Below are 17,307 nucleotides of genomic sequence, written 5' to 3' on the forward strand. Positions count from 1 at the left end.
AAAAGGACACTGAGCTTGTGCTAGTATATTCCGTCTGTTAAAATCTTATATTATTTCATTTCTTTATTTATTTACTTCATTTGTGATGGCGATCTTCAGTTGTTGAGGGAACATGCCAAATCTGGAATCGATGGAAACATCTGTGGAGCGGCCATCCAGATGGCTTTGAAGAGATTTCACATGTCTCAGCTTGTCGATCGACCAGTACTTATAGCGGATCGAATCGATAACCTCTGTTTCCTGAACATCCATCGCTGAATAGACAAAAGCAGGAGCCATAATCGGGGACGGAGACCGTAAGCGCGCGCCATTTCTAGTATTGGGGCTGGCCCTATGATATGGGACAATTTTTCTATTTTAGAACAAATTGCGCCATCCCGTGCGGAACACGCGCGTACATGCTGCGAGGATTTTTGCGGATGTAGCGCGGGGAAATGACGTCCGAAATTCCCGAAATGTTTGATGCTTTTGGCCCACAACTCAATACTTCCATGTCTGTTGGAATTTTGCTTCAGTATTTTCGTCATAAGCTGCTCCAGTTTGAGTGAAGTAAGACAGTGTCAAATTTAGTTATGTACCGCTTTATGATATATATCACTGACTAAGCTGTGTTCCACAGCTTCTTTTACAAGAGCTCCACATTACTCCACTCTAGGTTTCACATATGTTGAAGATTAACAGCTGGTTGGATATATCTGGATATAGCAGCGTTTCAGGACTTCACAGTTTCCCTCCTCTTGCCACACGCTTGCGAGGATTTCACCAGAGTCTATCTCGACCGAACAGTAAAAGAAAATAATAACTGCAAGTTTCAGTTTCAGTTTTATCAAGGCCTAATAAGTGGCAATAAAGTTTATGTCTGTAGATGCTTCTCAGTTTTGCTTGTGTAAAAATCCAATAAATTGACTGTTGTCGATGAATAAGAGCGCCCGCCCATGCGTGTTTTGTACAGTCAGTAAAACTGACATGACAAATTGGACTTCCCCACTTCCGTGTGAAAACGTACATCGAAATCATGTATCTCTAGTTTTTAAATATGTTTAAGGTTGATAAATGTTTAAGAACATATTCAAAGCTTATCTGAAAATATGTGAATACAGCAGAAATAATCAGCTTTCTTTAATCAACTCGAATAGTCACGGCACTCGAAGAAAGATTTCGATTTTGTTGGTTGAGTTGTCGAAACTACTTGTCTATTTCATTTTCGCAGTGTTAAAGAAACACACATGATGTTAGTAGTCTTTTAGCGTTGGTGAAAAATCTTGCAGTACCTCGGCACAAAAGACAAGGAAAAAAATCTTTGTCAAGATTTGTTAACAATTGAAAATAACGACTCGGACTTGAAAGTGCACGCGCTGCACTATGCAAATGAGCTACTTGTACGCGTCAGACTTTCCTTTCAAAAACTTTTGCAAACTCGCCAAACAAACAGAAACAATAAGAAACTATCAAAATAGGGTTTGGTTGTGATTCAGCATTATTTGGGAAACTCACAAATTAACTCGAGAGTGAAGAGTTTCTTACATAACTTTTCTTTATAGAACAAGCGCAAAAGCTTACGCGTACAACTAGCGCGAGCATTCATTCACAGCACGAAATCGAAGTCATGTTTTCGACCCTGAAAAACTCACCTTTTCCATCAGCTCATAGCATGAAACTACATATAAGAGCCCTGGTTCTTATTCCCTGCCTTATTCCCTGCCATTGCTGTGAAAAAATCTGCAAGAGAATCTCGCAACTCTCACCATTTGATCACGCGACGTGACAACATCCACGCGAGAGCCCCCGACATGTGCGTGGATCCGCGCGGATATATGACGTCAGGATGGTGCAATTTGTTCTAAAATGAAAAGTTGTCCCGTGTCATAGGTGCGCGCGCGGATCCCAAGACTTACGGTCTCCGTCCCGATTATGGCTCCTGAGAAAAGCAATTAAGAGTCCCTGTCCCTAAATATGGAAAATAACTCGGCAAGGGTCGAAAATTCGATTTCACTTATATTCCTATGGTAGATAGGCCATGGCATGACAAAAACTACTGGATAGTTTTTTTGGCAAAATATCCTTTTATTTCAAAGAAATATGCAAATTACCAAATTAAAATATTCAAGGTACACCAACCTCTATTAAGCGGCCACCTTCCACTTCCCCGAGGGTAGCCCACTGTATTATATGTAAACCAAAAATAATTGCACAGCCCGAAAAGACCTAGGTACGAGTTTAGCGTTACAGTATTTTCGCAGGGCGTGTAGGTAGCGGTTGTCTGGTAAAAGATGACAACACGGGCAATGGTTAACTATTCATTCTTTTCATTGCTTAATTTAATCTCTTCCTACTCAACAAGATTGTGTGCTCCCTGTGGTGCCAAGCCTTAAGGAGCCTTACGTATGAGGATAGAAATTGTCTTACCCCAACCCCCCTAAAATAGGATGAGAGCATTGCGTGACGAACAAACAAGAAATCGCTGCAAGCATTGCTGCAAGCAAGAATTCAAGCAGCAGTAGATCAAAGGATGATGAAATGTAATATTTTGGTGTAGTGCAAAGCAAGCAACTATCTACAAATCACTTAGCCGTTTTTGACTTAGACGCATATGTGTCGAAAGAGGGTCATCGATTCATGCTATTCCACCATTAAATAAGTTGACAGTTGGTGATGTACATCGGACGTTGTGTAAACAAAAGCAAACTTCTGTTTTATGTGCGACGAATGGTGACAGAAACACGTCAAATCGGCGTTTGGACCTGCCTTTTACAGCAAATAAGGTTAGAACATTTCGAAATTATCAGCCATGTGTCTATTTCAACTTAATATAGCTCAAGACATGTGGCGCGTGCTAAAATATATGTCTAACCCGCAAAATTGAAATTTGACGACGGATGGTCAAATGTCTGCATTTTTAATGTACTTTGAAAAGTTCTCGCGTCGTTCACAATCATTTGCCCAAAGAAACTTTTACAGGAATCTGTAGATCATCCTTCTGCGATTCAACCACCAGAAGCTTAATCCATTTGAAGCTTCCGCACATGGTGAAAATCAATTATTTTTACGAAATACTTTTAAGTGAATGAAATACATGCCTTCGAAATTTAATTATTTTGAACCCAACAAAAACCGCGACATTCCCGAAAATCAACCCAGTACACAATTAAACATTACACAAAAATATTTGAGTGTTTTAAAGACGGAGGAATGATGTGGTTTTGCATGCGAGGCTCTAAAACTTGTTTAATAAAATGGTGCGTCAAATGACGATTTTGACGGAATTTGGTAATTTGCATATTTCTTTGAAATCAAAATTTATTTTGCCAAAAACAACTATCCAGTAGTTTTTGTCATGCCCTAGCCTGTCTACCATAGAAATATGAGCGAAATCGAATTTTCGACCCTTGCCGCGAAATTAGCAATTTGTCTGATTTTTACAAGCAGGCACTCTTAAAAATAATTACATAGGGACACATTTATGGAGCTAAACAATGAAAACGATGACAAAAGACGGAATATACTTACCGAAGGGTGAAGTTCTTCGTATCTCACTATGTGAAAGACGCCAATTACTTTATGTAAGAACCCCTGACGAGTTAATAGGTTATTAATTATTTTTGGTGCCAGCGGTTTTCCAGTTATAATTACATTTCAACCTGCAACCTGCAACCTACAACCTGCAAAATATACCTACCGAAGTTAATGATAAGGAGAACTCTCCAGGCCGTGCAGTATTTAATAACACTAATCCAACAACTACTGTGTCTGCTGGCCGCAAGTCAAGGAACTGACAGAAGCACACTTTGGTGAACTTTGGTAAGCAGTGTGTTGGAAATTATTTTCATTTGATTATTGTTAAAACTTACAATCAAATAGAAAACACTCAGAATATGCATATTGGATTTAACCCATACAGTTCTACGAGATATCAATTCTGTACAAAAAAAAAAATAAGTATTTGCCGTTAACTGTTACATTTTGTTAACTAATATTCCAGGAATAGTCTCGGTTTTTGCCAGAATGTACATTCAATGCAACGTAATGCAATATAATGTTCATTATTTTTTCTCTTGACATCAAGCAATGCCAAATATATGTCTCCTAAAAATTCACTTGCAGAAGCATTTTCAAATAATTTTCTCAAACTCATCAATAACTCATCAAGTTTAAACAATGTAAATCATAACTGTGATAGTGTTTGGATATCTGATCGTAATTGGCATAGATGTTGTCATTTTAATTCGCCTTTTTCTCCATAGTTTCAATTTTAATTGAGAAGATAGGTGTACTTGTATGTATAGTGTATCAAACACAGAAGACCACATTTCATATGCATCACATTTCAACACCTCAAATTTTGTAAAAAATTCTCCGCTGTGTGTTTAATTTTAAACACTTTTCTTCATATTTGGAAATGTGGTTAAACACAGTCTTTCGTGCTTGATGTATTACATCATTGATACTACAATTGTTGTTTGTTACAGTTTTAAAGGAGTCAGAGCAAAGCTTTGACATATTTTTAATTCAACTTCGAGGATTTGCATGGGATACCCCTTTCATTTGGGAGATACACTTTGGTCAGTATTGAAGGACTTAAAACCTATTATTGTCTTGCTCATAAACATGGACTGGTCCTTCAAAATGAAAGGTGTACTGCACATGTCTTGATTTGTGATTGTCGAGCTAATATGCAAAAAGTTCAAAACGAACAGGAATGTGATTACAGTGAATGAATGTGTGTACAAGAAATTATCCTGAAAAAGCTGACAACAGTTGCATTGTGTTCTTCAAATAACATGTAATTAATTAACTTCCCACTGCTAATAGCATGATAAAAAATATGTTATTATCTTTTGTATTTTAAAATAGTTCCAACTGATCAAAGTAGTATTGTATTTGACAAAATAAAAAATTAGAGCACCTACAACGAGAGACATCAGTACCAGGTCATCTGAGCATAATAACCTACATGTAATAAACCAGAGTGAAGCACACTGAGCAATGTGGAACACTCCGTTAGACATAATTTTGATGTTTGTCAGGTAGCATTTGACTTTTTATCAAGTTCCAGCTGACAAACCTGTACTGTATACTTCTCATGTGAGTAGTTGGAAACTCTATCAAACAACTCTTTATACAACTGTATGCTAACAGCCACTTGAAGATTAATATTGAATCCAGAAACAGACATGGATGCACTCTTCTATCCACAAACTATTATGGAAACTACTAGTCAATCATCAACGTATACTTTGAACATTACAAGGATCTACATGTATCATAAGAAGCCTGCAAACTGTATGAAAAATATGTTATATATATATATATATATATTATTTTTACTGCATTTACAGTACCATTTTACCTTGTTTTGCATTGTTGGCAATCAACAAAAGAACCTACACAGAACTTCAGTGGAATCGACACTATTGACAAGGTGTCTATTTGTGACCAACTGTTGAATTCTCAGTCGCTGACTTTGTTGTGTAACTGGCTTAGATATTCCAGCAAACCCTCTTGACAGTACACGCACAAGTTAATTTAATATCTGTAAACAGTCTTCAATAAAATTAATAACGACTCACCTATGTTAATACCTAATAATCTATATTGCCTTATTTATTTAAATTTATACCTGTATCTTTCTAGTGATGGCGCATTCACTTGTGATACTTTAACTCCTGAATACTGACGTTTAAAACTAGCACTCCAACTGAAGTAAATCTAAACCCAAACAAGTACGCTTTGCGGACCTATTTTTAATAATCGTATTTATTCAACAGTGCATACATTTACAAATTGCAGTGTCCGAGGCCCCGTTCATCCTTGGCTGAAAAAATTTGAAAACGATGTTTTCTCTCTGAAAATGCTTCAAATGTTTTCCGTCCACGCTAAGCTGGAGGAATATAAAAACGCAACAATCACTAGTCATTTTGGCTTTGTGTTTGGAAAATCTCCTTCAGAGAAATCACATGGTTATCGTGACGTCATCGTTTTCGAGAAGCTCTGTTTTCAAAATGTTTCCCGTTTACACTAAAACACAACCCAAAGCCGTTCTCAAATTCCTCCGGTTCGCAGAGCGTTTCGAAAAGCTCCGTTCTCGTGACGGATAGGTGTGGACGGTAGGCCTAACGATAGAAAAAAAAAAAGCCGCGTTTCCAAATTCCTCCGGCGTAATGTGGAGGAGGCCTCAGTATTCTTTTTCTAGTAAAAACATTACCGTCATCCACACGACTGTAGAATTGCATTTATTTCACGGTGCATACCAATGCCTAATTTTGATTTGATTTTTTGCTTGTAACCCTTCGCTTTCATCCACTATCAGTCATTAAATTCTCAGCCTCGGATAATGCAATTCTAGCTTTCTGATTGGTTCACGGGATCTCGGTTACCAACCATTATGCCTGCGTTTGACCTTATATGGAAATGAATGCGGCAAATGTCGCTCAGCATAAAACCTTTCCCGGGAAACCAAGTTTCGTCGACAAAAAAAAAAAAAAAAAAAAATGGATGAAAAAAGCAGATTTGGTGAGCTATCCACGGAAGAAATACAAGAAATCATGGACAATGCCGTCCCAGAGACAACAAAAGGGACCTTAAGATACAAGGACGGGAAGGCCAGGACGGCAACGGCAGTGGACGCGGGAAACTTTCGCGGGTCCCGTAGTGTCGCCAAAAACAAAATGCGACGTCAATAATTCGAACCTCGTACAAGCTATTCACAGAAGCAATGACATCCATTAGACTATAAAAGAGATGGTAGAAATCTTATCCTATTAGGCTTAAACGATAGTGAACAGCGATGCTGAATTTTTTTAAAAGATATTAATAGTATGATAATTTTGTATTTTTTAATATATAGTCTTTAAATCTTTTTTTTAACATGTATGTCAAACACTTTTATCATGAGCCCTTGGCTCGGGAGACTTGGGCAACCACTCCCCGTGTTCTTGACGTAAAATAAATTACCTTACCTTACCTTACCTAAGCGAAGCAAACATCTGTCAATATATTTTAATAGAGAAACCATAATTTCCGTATGAAAACTTAAAAAAACTAAACATCAGTTTGAAAATGTGTATTTTATTTGCTCGATAGATGCTCCATGGCATTCATTCTTACAACATTTTATCGACTGTACTTACACTGATGTATTCTCAATGCATACAGCTTGTATTGAGCTTGCACACTCGTGATGGCGTCTGAACAGTGACGGCAGAAACACAAACGAACAGACAAGAAATATTTTAATTCACATTTTCGTATCTCAGCGTAGTGTTCTACACTACAATCACGAAAACTGTGAACCTTATAAACATTCCTATCAATATAACTGAAAATAAAGGCGATTGGAACAGTTATCGAGGCAAAACAAGAGCAAAATACTCACGCTTTCGATACGACGGCTGGTCGGGCGAAATGACGTCCTCGACGAGATGAGGACGGCAGAGAGATGAGTCGAGAGTTCTCGTGCGCATGCCCGGTTGAGTGAATTTACTTCGAACTGAACAGAAGTCAGCCTGGTTCCTTGCCGGCTACAAAAAATCACCAGGGAAGCCTCGCAGATGCTGAGGATGAATCGGATGCGAAGATATTTTTCGTCCCGGGATCTGAAAGATGTCCAGTAAAACGGCTCAAGAACTACTTGGGCCGTCAATCCAACGTCAGATGGTCTGTTTCAGAGACCAAGAGATGGTCAAAGCAATAAGTTCAATCCCGCAGCCGACAAAATCTGGTTTTGCAGCGCACCTCTTGGTACAACTACGCTCGACAACATGATGAAAGAGATGTCAAAGCGAGCAGGTATCGAACCACATCTCACAAACCACTGCCTGAGAGCTACGTCTGTCACAGTGCTCTCCGACCATAATCGCGAGACGAGGTACATCAGCGCCATAACGGGACAGGAGTCTGACCAGGTAGTTGAGTCCTACAACGAGCGGCCTTCGATGGAACAACAACAGAGGATATCACTCGCTCTCAGTGACTTCATTGGAAATGCGTCTTGTGGTAGTGCCACTTCAGTGCAAGGGAAAGAAAAACGAAATCCAACAGCAATGCAGACCAATCCCAGAAGAGTTTCCCCATCAAGAGTCCGGGAAAGCTGTTCTTGTCGAAAAAATTTTTTCCACCTGTTCAACCTCCGTTTCACGGCATGGCGATCAGAGAAGCTTTCCCCAGTATTTTTACAACTGTAGTGTAAATGTCCACCATCACTACTCTTCCCGATGAGCTTGAACTTTGAACACTCGAGGACACTGCAGTAAGGTTTTTACCCGTACAAAACAGACCGTGAAGTTTGGATCACTGTAAATTCATTTTAGCTGTAATTTGCTTCGCTTTTAATTTTTTATTCAACTGTTCGCACGGCGGTGCACTTATCATGTGATCATGAGATCATGTCGTTTTGGCGCCCGGAAGTCAGCTAACTTTCCCGTCATTTGTTAAACTTAAATCAAATTTAGCAAAACCGAAGGTTGAGAATTTAATAAAACAATTATTCCATTCGCGCTTGTTGGATATGAGATTGGTTATAACCAACTCGGCCCTACGGGCCTCGTTGGCTATTTACCATCTCATATCCAACGCGCGATCATGGAATAATTGTTATTAACTATCGCACTGGCAATTACGTTTATTGCATGACCATGCGGTTAGTTATTTCCCGCAAAGTACACGAGCTCGTGATTTGTTGTCCATAGTGGCGTTCAAAAAAAAGTTGTACTAAAAAAGAAGAAAACAAGCAAAATTTGTCTTGTAAAGGCAAAAGACATTTCGGTAACGAGATGGGAGACAGTAACCGTCGTTGTTGCCACGACAATGCATCTCGTCACCGAAATACGGGAACTACGCCGCATTCCCGTATGAAACCACGCAAAACGAAATAAACTGCAGCCTAACGTAGTCAAGAATTTAAAACTTACTTGGTAAATGTCTTTTTAATACGCGGCAGGAATCTCAGCGTGGAAGATGGCCTAAAATATATCAAAACCTTTGCGTTTATTCTTTACGCGTCACGCACACGACGATGGCTGTGTGGATCACAATATTTTGCTAAGCACCCAATGGCTTGGGAGGCACATTACTTTCGACCACGTTTTACTGTGAACTGGGAAATGGTAGCAGACTAAACGACCATGGTAAACCACAACTTAACTATTTTCTTTTTGCTCTTTACAGCTAAAACAAGCAGTCGGCCGTTTCCTTGTTTGACGCGGACGAACTGTGACTATATGGGCTATTGTCAGATGGACAGGAAGATTTGTAGGTGTAAATATGGGCGGATAGGAAATGGAGAGAGCTGCAGATCACGTAAGAAACTATTTCGTGCTCTCTACAGGAGAATCTTTGCCGATGTCATTGTTTACAATTTTCCTCATTAACATTCGACCTTGCGCAGAGAAGGCATCACGGTAGACACACACACATTGACTACAAAGATTTGAAAAGCTTCTGAAACTTAGTAACTGCCGGAATAGCAAGCTAAAGACAATTGCATCAATTAAAGATAAAGAATGGTGAAAGTTTTGGCTCTTCAGATGTAATATTAGAGGAGAAACTGGCTTTCAACAACTGCAAAATATCTGAGTAGCAAAAGCGCTAATGAGCTCATACACTCTTTGTAAAATGTTGGGTTTTTAAACCCGCGCCGCACAAAAAGTATTCAATACATCGGACTCAAATTTCTCGGGACAGTTAATAGTACTGTGCCATTTCAATATTCAGAACTAATGTTTTTGTAGGTCCATCAGAAACTGTATCACTTATGCTAATGAGGCAAATATTGTGAACAAAGATTCTCCTTTACACACCATTACACGCAGTGTGGATATTCATTCGGGACCTTAACAGTAGCATGACGATTGTCGATGCTATGAGACAAAGTTCATAAATGTGTTTTACTTTAAATGACAGCAGCTAAATTTTGACGTAACTTTTTCTTCGAGTCCATTGGCAAGTAAAGTACTTAGTTGATTATCGACTTAAACCATGTGGCGATTTTCGAACACAAGCTGACTTATCGAGCATTAGCTCCTTGTCTGAGTACTCTACAAAATGTTCCGGAGGGCACCCCCATATATATATTGCATGGGTATGTACCTTTGTTTAGGGCATGGTTTTCAGGCAGCTTATTCCGGGATAGGGTAACGAAATCAGATAGTTTTGGTGTAGAATAGGGTATAATTTATCGTAAAAGTTGCCAGTGAAGGAATAATTTGTATAGGTAATCATACGGTTTCGAGTTCAATTTGGAATTAATTTGCACGAGTGAGTTTTTCAAAAAGCTGAAATTGCACGAGCCGCTTCGGCGAGTGTAATTTCAGCTTTTTGAAAAACTCACAAGTGCAGATTAACTCCAAATTGAACGAGAAAAACCGTATGATTACTTATTAATAATATGAACATGAAAAAATTCGCGCGGAGGAAGTGCCGGAAGATCTTTCTTGGAGCCATTTTTTCTTATTTGAGAAAACTTTTTTCAAAGTTTCAACACAAAATTTTCGTCATCATTTTACCTGATATCATTTTCTTAGAAAAATTCCTATTATCTTTCAGTCAATCATAATCCAGAATTTTGATGTGTAATTTGCACTGGTGTTACACTTTTTGCACTGATGTTACACTTTTTGCACTGGTGTTACACTTGAACTGCACTGCTCTTAGCCAATCAGAATCGAGTAATTTTTTCATGTGTATTATTAAGTCTAGAACAGGGCTCTCTACCCGGGATTCTATAATAGAAATTAAAACTTCAAAGTAACTTTGTAAGATATTGGCTTAGTTAGCGTATGTTGGACTTCAATAGGGATTACGTTTCTGCATGCAAAATATCGATCTATTCTGGGAGAGGGCAGAGGTTTTTGGTGCTTAGTTTAGGGTAGGACTGCAAAATCAAGCTGATCAATGTCTAGTATAGGGTAAGGGTCCTAAGGTCCTAGCGTCACAACCCTAGCTGCCCAATGATTTACAGAGGAACTTACCGGCAAAACGTTATACTCAGACGAAGAGTTAACTAACTCGGAACGTTAGGTTTCCAAATTCACAAAGGTGGATTAGTTACCGTTATCAGTTTAACCTTTATTAAGTCTGTTATGTATTTTCCATTAACGATCCAAAGCACAGAGTACTAGCAAATCTAAGGAACGTGAAGTAAGGCAGATAACGAATAGCAGAAATGGAAAAGGTCGTCTTTAAAGGAGTCCAGTGACGATATTTTGAGTTATTTTGACCACGTACAAAATGACTTTAAGGTGGCTGTTATGTTGCTTTTTATCAAAAATTGTCCTTAAAAAACTAAAATTGATTTTCCGAAGCATGCTAAGATATCCAGAGCTAGTACTTCAATAACAATAAAATATACGTCTTGTTTATGTTTATGTTAAACATTCATTTAAGACCAGAATGCCATTTAGTCAAGTCTTGTTTATGTTTATGTTAAACATAAACAAGACTTGCAGCGTAGGGATTTTCAGCTTGCGTTCACCGCTTACCCTCGGGGTGACGCGTTAACGCGAGATGAGTGAAAGTGTGACGTTTATTTTGTTGTTATTGCAGTGCTAGCTCGACAAATTTTAGCACGCCTCGGGAAAGTCGCCAGAAAGCAATCGCGCCTTTTATGAATTCGTGATATACAGAAATGTACAATAGCATGGTGATTCGAGACAAAAGAAAATTGTAATAAAGACAACAGACAAAATGAGTGAAATCACCGCAATATTTTGCCGCGTTGACGCGCTGAAAGTTAGCAGCCTTAAAATGTTGCAATTTATCCGAAACTCCGGTATAACGTTGAATATGGATTAATCTCATTGAGGGCCAAGTCTAAAAAAAAATTCATCGAGTGTTGTTAATTCCCGCCCAATTTAAGAATTTTAGGGACAATTTTTGATAGAAAGCAAAATAACAGCCTATACCAGTTGATATTCAAGACAATGTTTCTGAAAGTCAAATGGAGCGATTTTTCCGAGATTTTCACTCGAGGTAATTAGATGTTATAAGATTCATTTAAGACAAGAATGCCATTTAGTCAAGTCTTGTGGACATAGTCTGCAATAACATCTTTAAAAACTGCTTTGTTTTTGTTGTATTTTGACGCCTTGAAACTTCACTCGTAATTTGCTCGGAAACGCTCTTATAGACTTTCTTTAAAATTTTGCCATCGTTAAGACAGCTATATCAAGTCCGAGATCCCGACGACGTATTTCCAAAATTATCCTTAGTGGCAAGTTATTCGATCCTATGTAAAATGGGGTATGGCGTCATTTCGTTGCTATGGTAAATCAGATCTTGGTGAAATGTACCCTATTTGAAACTTTCATCTTTCTCTAGAACACTAGTGACGTTCGATTTTCCGTTGGATTGATAATGGTAGTGCTCTGGTCGCTCGAAGTTGAACGGTATCGTTACTCAAAAATCCGATTGAGCCACCTTAAATTGAAGGAAACCTGAATCGTTAACTAGGGTAGGAAAACACCAAAGAGATAATAATAAACCATGAAGGAACAAGGATCGTACAGGATGGAGAAGATTAACACAGATTACAAACGACGAACCTGAAAAATTTAGGCTAAACCGGCTTTAAGATGTGCAAACCGTAACCTGGCTCCTTTAGGAATCGGTAATCGCTCAATTTTTGGGATGAACATGTAGTATCATAAGTAATTTTATGACTTGCGGACTTAATGTGCTACAATGTCCTGTTGCAAATTTATAAGTGTTGCTGTGTGGTGGGGCTCTATGTCCATCGTTTCAATAAAATAGTTTAATTTTCCTGTTGTTATTATTTTTCATCAACTAGCTCCACCAGTGCAATGTTCTAGAGATGAGGATTGTCCAACTGGATTTATAAAGTGTGTCTATGGAGTCTGCCGTTGTTTTGGATTTATGGTTGGCAAACGACTGTACTGCAGAAGTAAGAAAACAAACATTTACGGAAATGGCGGGACTGGACGCGTGAACAAAAAATTAGCCGCATTTTTGGCTGTTAGTCGTTAGCAAGTTTATTTTTTCCTATCCTTTCCTATTCTGCTAGAGCTTGAAACCGACTACCAGTCAATGATAATAAATTAGTGTTTTAAGAGGAGGCCTGCAATCACCTACTGGTGGTTTTCAGGACGGTCCTCTAAAAATAAAGGTCTAAAATACATTAAAAGCCTAAAAACGTAAGACTACAACTAAGGTGTAAAACCAGAACTAAGGTTAAAAAAAACTACTAAGGCTAAAACTGGTTTAGTAAGTTAGCGTTTAAAAATCCTTTTTGTTTTAAGTTTCGTGAGCTCACTTTGTGTTTTGTCTCAATGGTAATAGCCTTTTTCACGATTAATTTTTCTCATTTTCATTGCAATGTAATCCAACGTGATACGAGGCAATTTTGGGCTAAAACTACAAAATAGCTCGAAATTCCTTCACATACATGCTAGATTTTATTGTAATGCAAATGACCAAAGTTGATGCGCCTACCAGTGAGTGTAAATACAGCGTCAATAAAGATAATTCTTAAAATCCAATTTTGCTTTCAACCCGTGGCACTAGCCGGCCTCTTTAATGGTATGAAAAAACTACATACATTTTTGTCCTTTTTCTTATCAGTAGCAGAGCCTTGTCCGAAAAACTGCACAAAAAACGCTCGGTGCATGGTCGATCGTCAATATCCTAAAGATCCAATTTGCAGATGCAAACCTGGCTCGAGGAAAACCAACGATGGAAAGTGTTTAGGTGAGTAATATCCGTACAGTGGGAAACTGAAGTGATAAGATGTATATATGTTGGTCTTGATGGCTCGGAAATTGGCGCTATTCGAAGCGATTTCCCTAGAAGAGTACAAGGCCTGTGACAAAATTTGACGAGAGTGCAGTACAGCACCGTTCCACACCAAATTTTTTCGATTTTTTTTTTTTTCAAATTGGATAGATAATGGCGATGTTGGGTAAAAGATGATGCTGAAGCAAAGAACGTTAAGGGTTTTAGTGGACTGTAATACCCTGGACGTTTGAGAGACACAGCCCGGTTGGAATCCTTGCCAGCATCAACGGGCTGTGTTTCTGATCAAGCTAAGAATTTATAATCACAGTGCCTTTAGCTTTCCATCTGAGTAACAAGTAGCTACGGTTGAAATTAATGCTGGAAGCTCTTCCAGGTTGTGATATGTGGGGAAGTGAGGGAGTAGAAATATTCATGGTCGTTGAGATAGCTTAATACTTCAAAAACCAAGATAAGCTTCACCGTATATTCAAGGAATACTAGTTCCAATGCAGAGTCCTAACTTGGTATTCTCCTTCCACCCTGGAATAATCGTTCAATATTCCTTTTTTGCTGTAGAATGCTTGAAGGATGCAGACTGCGAGCATAACTCTCGAATATGCACCGTAGGAGAATGCACGTGCAAGGACGGACTTGCAATGGGCGACGACAAATCATGCGAGCCTGGTAAGAACGCCAAACAATGAACGCAATGAATAGAAGCGTTATGACATCAATAGTAATGACACTAGTGTTTTATGGTATATGAAACCCTCCACAAATAATTTAAGATGGCTCAAAACAATTTCCAGCAGTTAGATTTTGATGGGTCATTATATCCACTCTTTATCACTTGATGCTACAATTAAGGTGTCAAAACACTGCCCAATTATTACTGAACACGTTTTCATCATTTTCGTGACACAGTAGGTTAGCAAAGCAACAGTATGACCTGCAAAAACACCCTTAATTACAGCGTTAGGGGTTTATAATTCAAACACGCCACGCGCAAATTTTTTTAAATCATCAAAATTTAATAAGAATGATAACACGCAACTTTAAGTTTCTTTAAAAAAAGAATCGGTACATAGAGTTCACAGCTACTTTAAAGTTTTGAAAATTTAAGATAGCTCTGAACCCTATGTACAGTGTTGGTGATATATCTCCAGCCAGGTCTGTCGCTGGCCTGTTGTTGACATGGGGTCGTACATGATATGGAAGCAGACAGGCCAAAGCTAGCTGGTCCAATTATTTAAGCTCTCCAGCTCCAGAGACGTTACCAATTCATTAAGCACCCACAATTTACAAAACGTCACAAAGTCCTAATAATTCGCAACTGTCCAAAAAAGTACGCTTTGATAACGAGGATGGAATTTGCCAGAAGAAATTTTGCTTTGGGATATTTTGCACAGATCCTGAACGCACTTGGGTTCTAGCTGTATAATTTCTCGTTCGGTTCACGCACTCAGCCACTTAACTCATGATATTCGCATTTGATTCTGTTAGGGCCTCTAAACCCATGCCAAGCTGACGATGATTGCCATTCTCGGGCATATTGTCATCTCGGAAAGTGCTATTGTCGAGGACACAGCACCGGAAACGGGAAATTCTGGCGGCGCATGCTAAACTATACGTCTAACCCGTGAATTGAAATTTGACGACGGATGGTCAAATATTTGCATTTTTAACGTACTTTGAAAAGGTCTCGCGTCGCTCACAATCATTTGCCCAAAGAAATTTTTACAGGAATCTGTAGATCATCCTTCTGCAATTCAACCACCAGAAGCTTAATCCATTTGAAACTTTCGCACATGGTGAAAATCAATTATTTTTACGAAATACTTTTAAGTGAATGAAATAAATGTCTTTGAAATTTAATTATTTTGCACCCAAAAAGACAACGCAACATTCCCTAAAACCAACCCCCAGTACACATTTAAACATTGGTCGCTCCCTCTATCTCTCGCTCGGTCGGTCGGTCGGTCGGTAGATAGATATGGAACACTAGTTCCAGTGCAGAGTCCTGACTTGGTGTTCTCCTTGCACTCTGGAATAATCGTTCAATATTCCTTTTTTACTGTAGAATGCTTGAAGGATGCGGACTGCAAACACAACTATCTCGCATGCACCGTAGGAAAATGCACCTGCAAGGACGGACTTGCAATGGGCAACAACAAATCATGCGAGCCTGGTAAGAACGCCAAACAATGAACGCAATGAATAGAAGCGTTATGACATCAGTAGTAATGATACTAGTTTTTTTATGGTATATGAAACCCTCCACAAATAATTTAAGATTGCTCAAAACAATTTCCAGCAGTTAGGTTTTGATGGGTCATTATAACCACTCTTTATCACTTGATGCTACAATCATGGTGTCAAAACACTGCCCATTTACTACTAAACATGTTTTTATCATTCTCGTGACACAATAGATTAGCAAAGCAACAGTATGACCTGCTAAAACACCCTTAACTATAGCTTTAGGGTCTTATAATTCAAAAACGGCACGCGTAACCTGTTTTAAATTATCAAATTTTAATAAGAATGATAACACGCAACTTTTGGCAAAGTTTAAAAAAAAAAACAATCCGTACGTAGAGTTTAGAGCTACTTTAAAGTTTTGAAGATTTAAGGTAGCTCTGAACCCTATGTACACTGTTGGTGATATATCTCCAGCCACGTCTGCTGCTGGCCTGTTGTTGACATGAGGTCGCACAGTAAATGGCAGCAGACAAGCCAAAGCGAGCTGGTCCAAATATTTAAGCTCTCCAGCTCCAGAGACATTAACAATTCATTAAGCACCCACAATTTACAAAACTTCACAATTTCCTAATGATTCACCACTTTCAAAAAAAAAGTACGCTTTGATAATGAGGATAGAATTTCCCATAGGAAATTTTGCTTTGGGATATTTTGCACAGATCTTGAACAGCGCTTGGGTTCTAGCTATATAATTTCTCGTTCGGTTCACGCACTCAGCCACTAAACTCATGATATTCGCATTTGATTCTGTTAGGGCCTCTAAACCCATGCCAAGCTGACAATCATTGCCATTCTCGGGCAAGGTGTGATATCGGAAAGTGCTATTGTCGTGGAGACAGCACCGGAAATGGGAAATTCTGCAGAGGTATCGTAATTATTATGTATCGTTCAAATCTAAGGCCCGGTCTACACTTCACTGCAGGAATTTGCAAACGGAGGTTTTACTCTGAAAAAGCATCAAATGTTTTCCATCTACACTACGCCGGACGAGTTTTAAAACGCAACAATCACCGGTCATTTTGATTTCTGTTTGAGGAAAACTCGGACGGGGAAATCATATAAAATCACGCATCGTGACATCGTCGTTTTCGAAAAGCTCCTTTTTCAATTTTTTTTTTTTTTTTTTTTATGTCCACGTGAACACGAAAAGCCGGCGTTTTCAAATTCCTCCGGCTGGAAGAGCGTTTTCGAAAATATTAGTTTCGTCACGGATTAGTGTGGACCAGGACTGAGAGCCCTTATTTCTTTCCCCTTCAACTCTAGTATCTCCGGACGTTTGAATTTTTAAACACGCTTTCATAGTCAAATGTCTTACGCGCT

General features: G+C 38.7%; 1 protein-coding gene and 1 pseudogene across 1 annotated transcript in view; both read left to right on the forward strand.

Annotated features, from left to right (window-relative positions):
- Positions 1-7,477: 7,477 nt before the first annotated feature.
- Positions 7,478-8,185, forward strand: LOC149096195 (uncharacterized; annotated as a pseudogene).
- A 5,431-nt stretch (positions 8,186-13,616) lies between these two features.
- LOC149096196 (uncharacterized) overlaps positions 13,617-17,307 on the forward strand; it is a 9,984-nt gene continuing 6,293 nt past the window's right edge. The window contains exons 1-5 of the mRNA XM_089280879.1: positions 13,617-13,698; positions 14,302-14,409; positions 15,229-15,364; positions 15,717-15,913; positions 16,742-16,852. Of these exons, the coding sequence (XP_089137005.1) occupies positions 13,617-13,698; positions 14,302-14,409; positions 15,229-15,364; positions 15,717-15,913; positions 16,742-16,852 (634 nt within the window). The remainder of the gene's footprint in view (positions 13,699-14,301; positions 14,410-15,228; positions 15,365-15,716; positions 15,914-16,741; positions 16,853-17,307) is intronic.

This window comes from Orbicella faveolata, unplaced genomic scaffold, assembly GCF_042242905.1.
Source record: "Orbicella faveolata isolate gen_17 unplaced genomic scaffold, um_ofav_v1 contig_48, whole genome shotgun sequence".
Taxonomy (NCBI): domain Eukaryota; kingdom Metazoa; phylum Cnidaria; class Anthozoa; order Scleractinia; family Merulinidae; genus Orbicella; species Orbicella faveolata.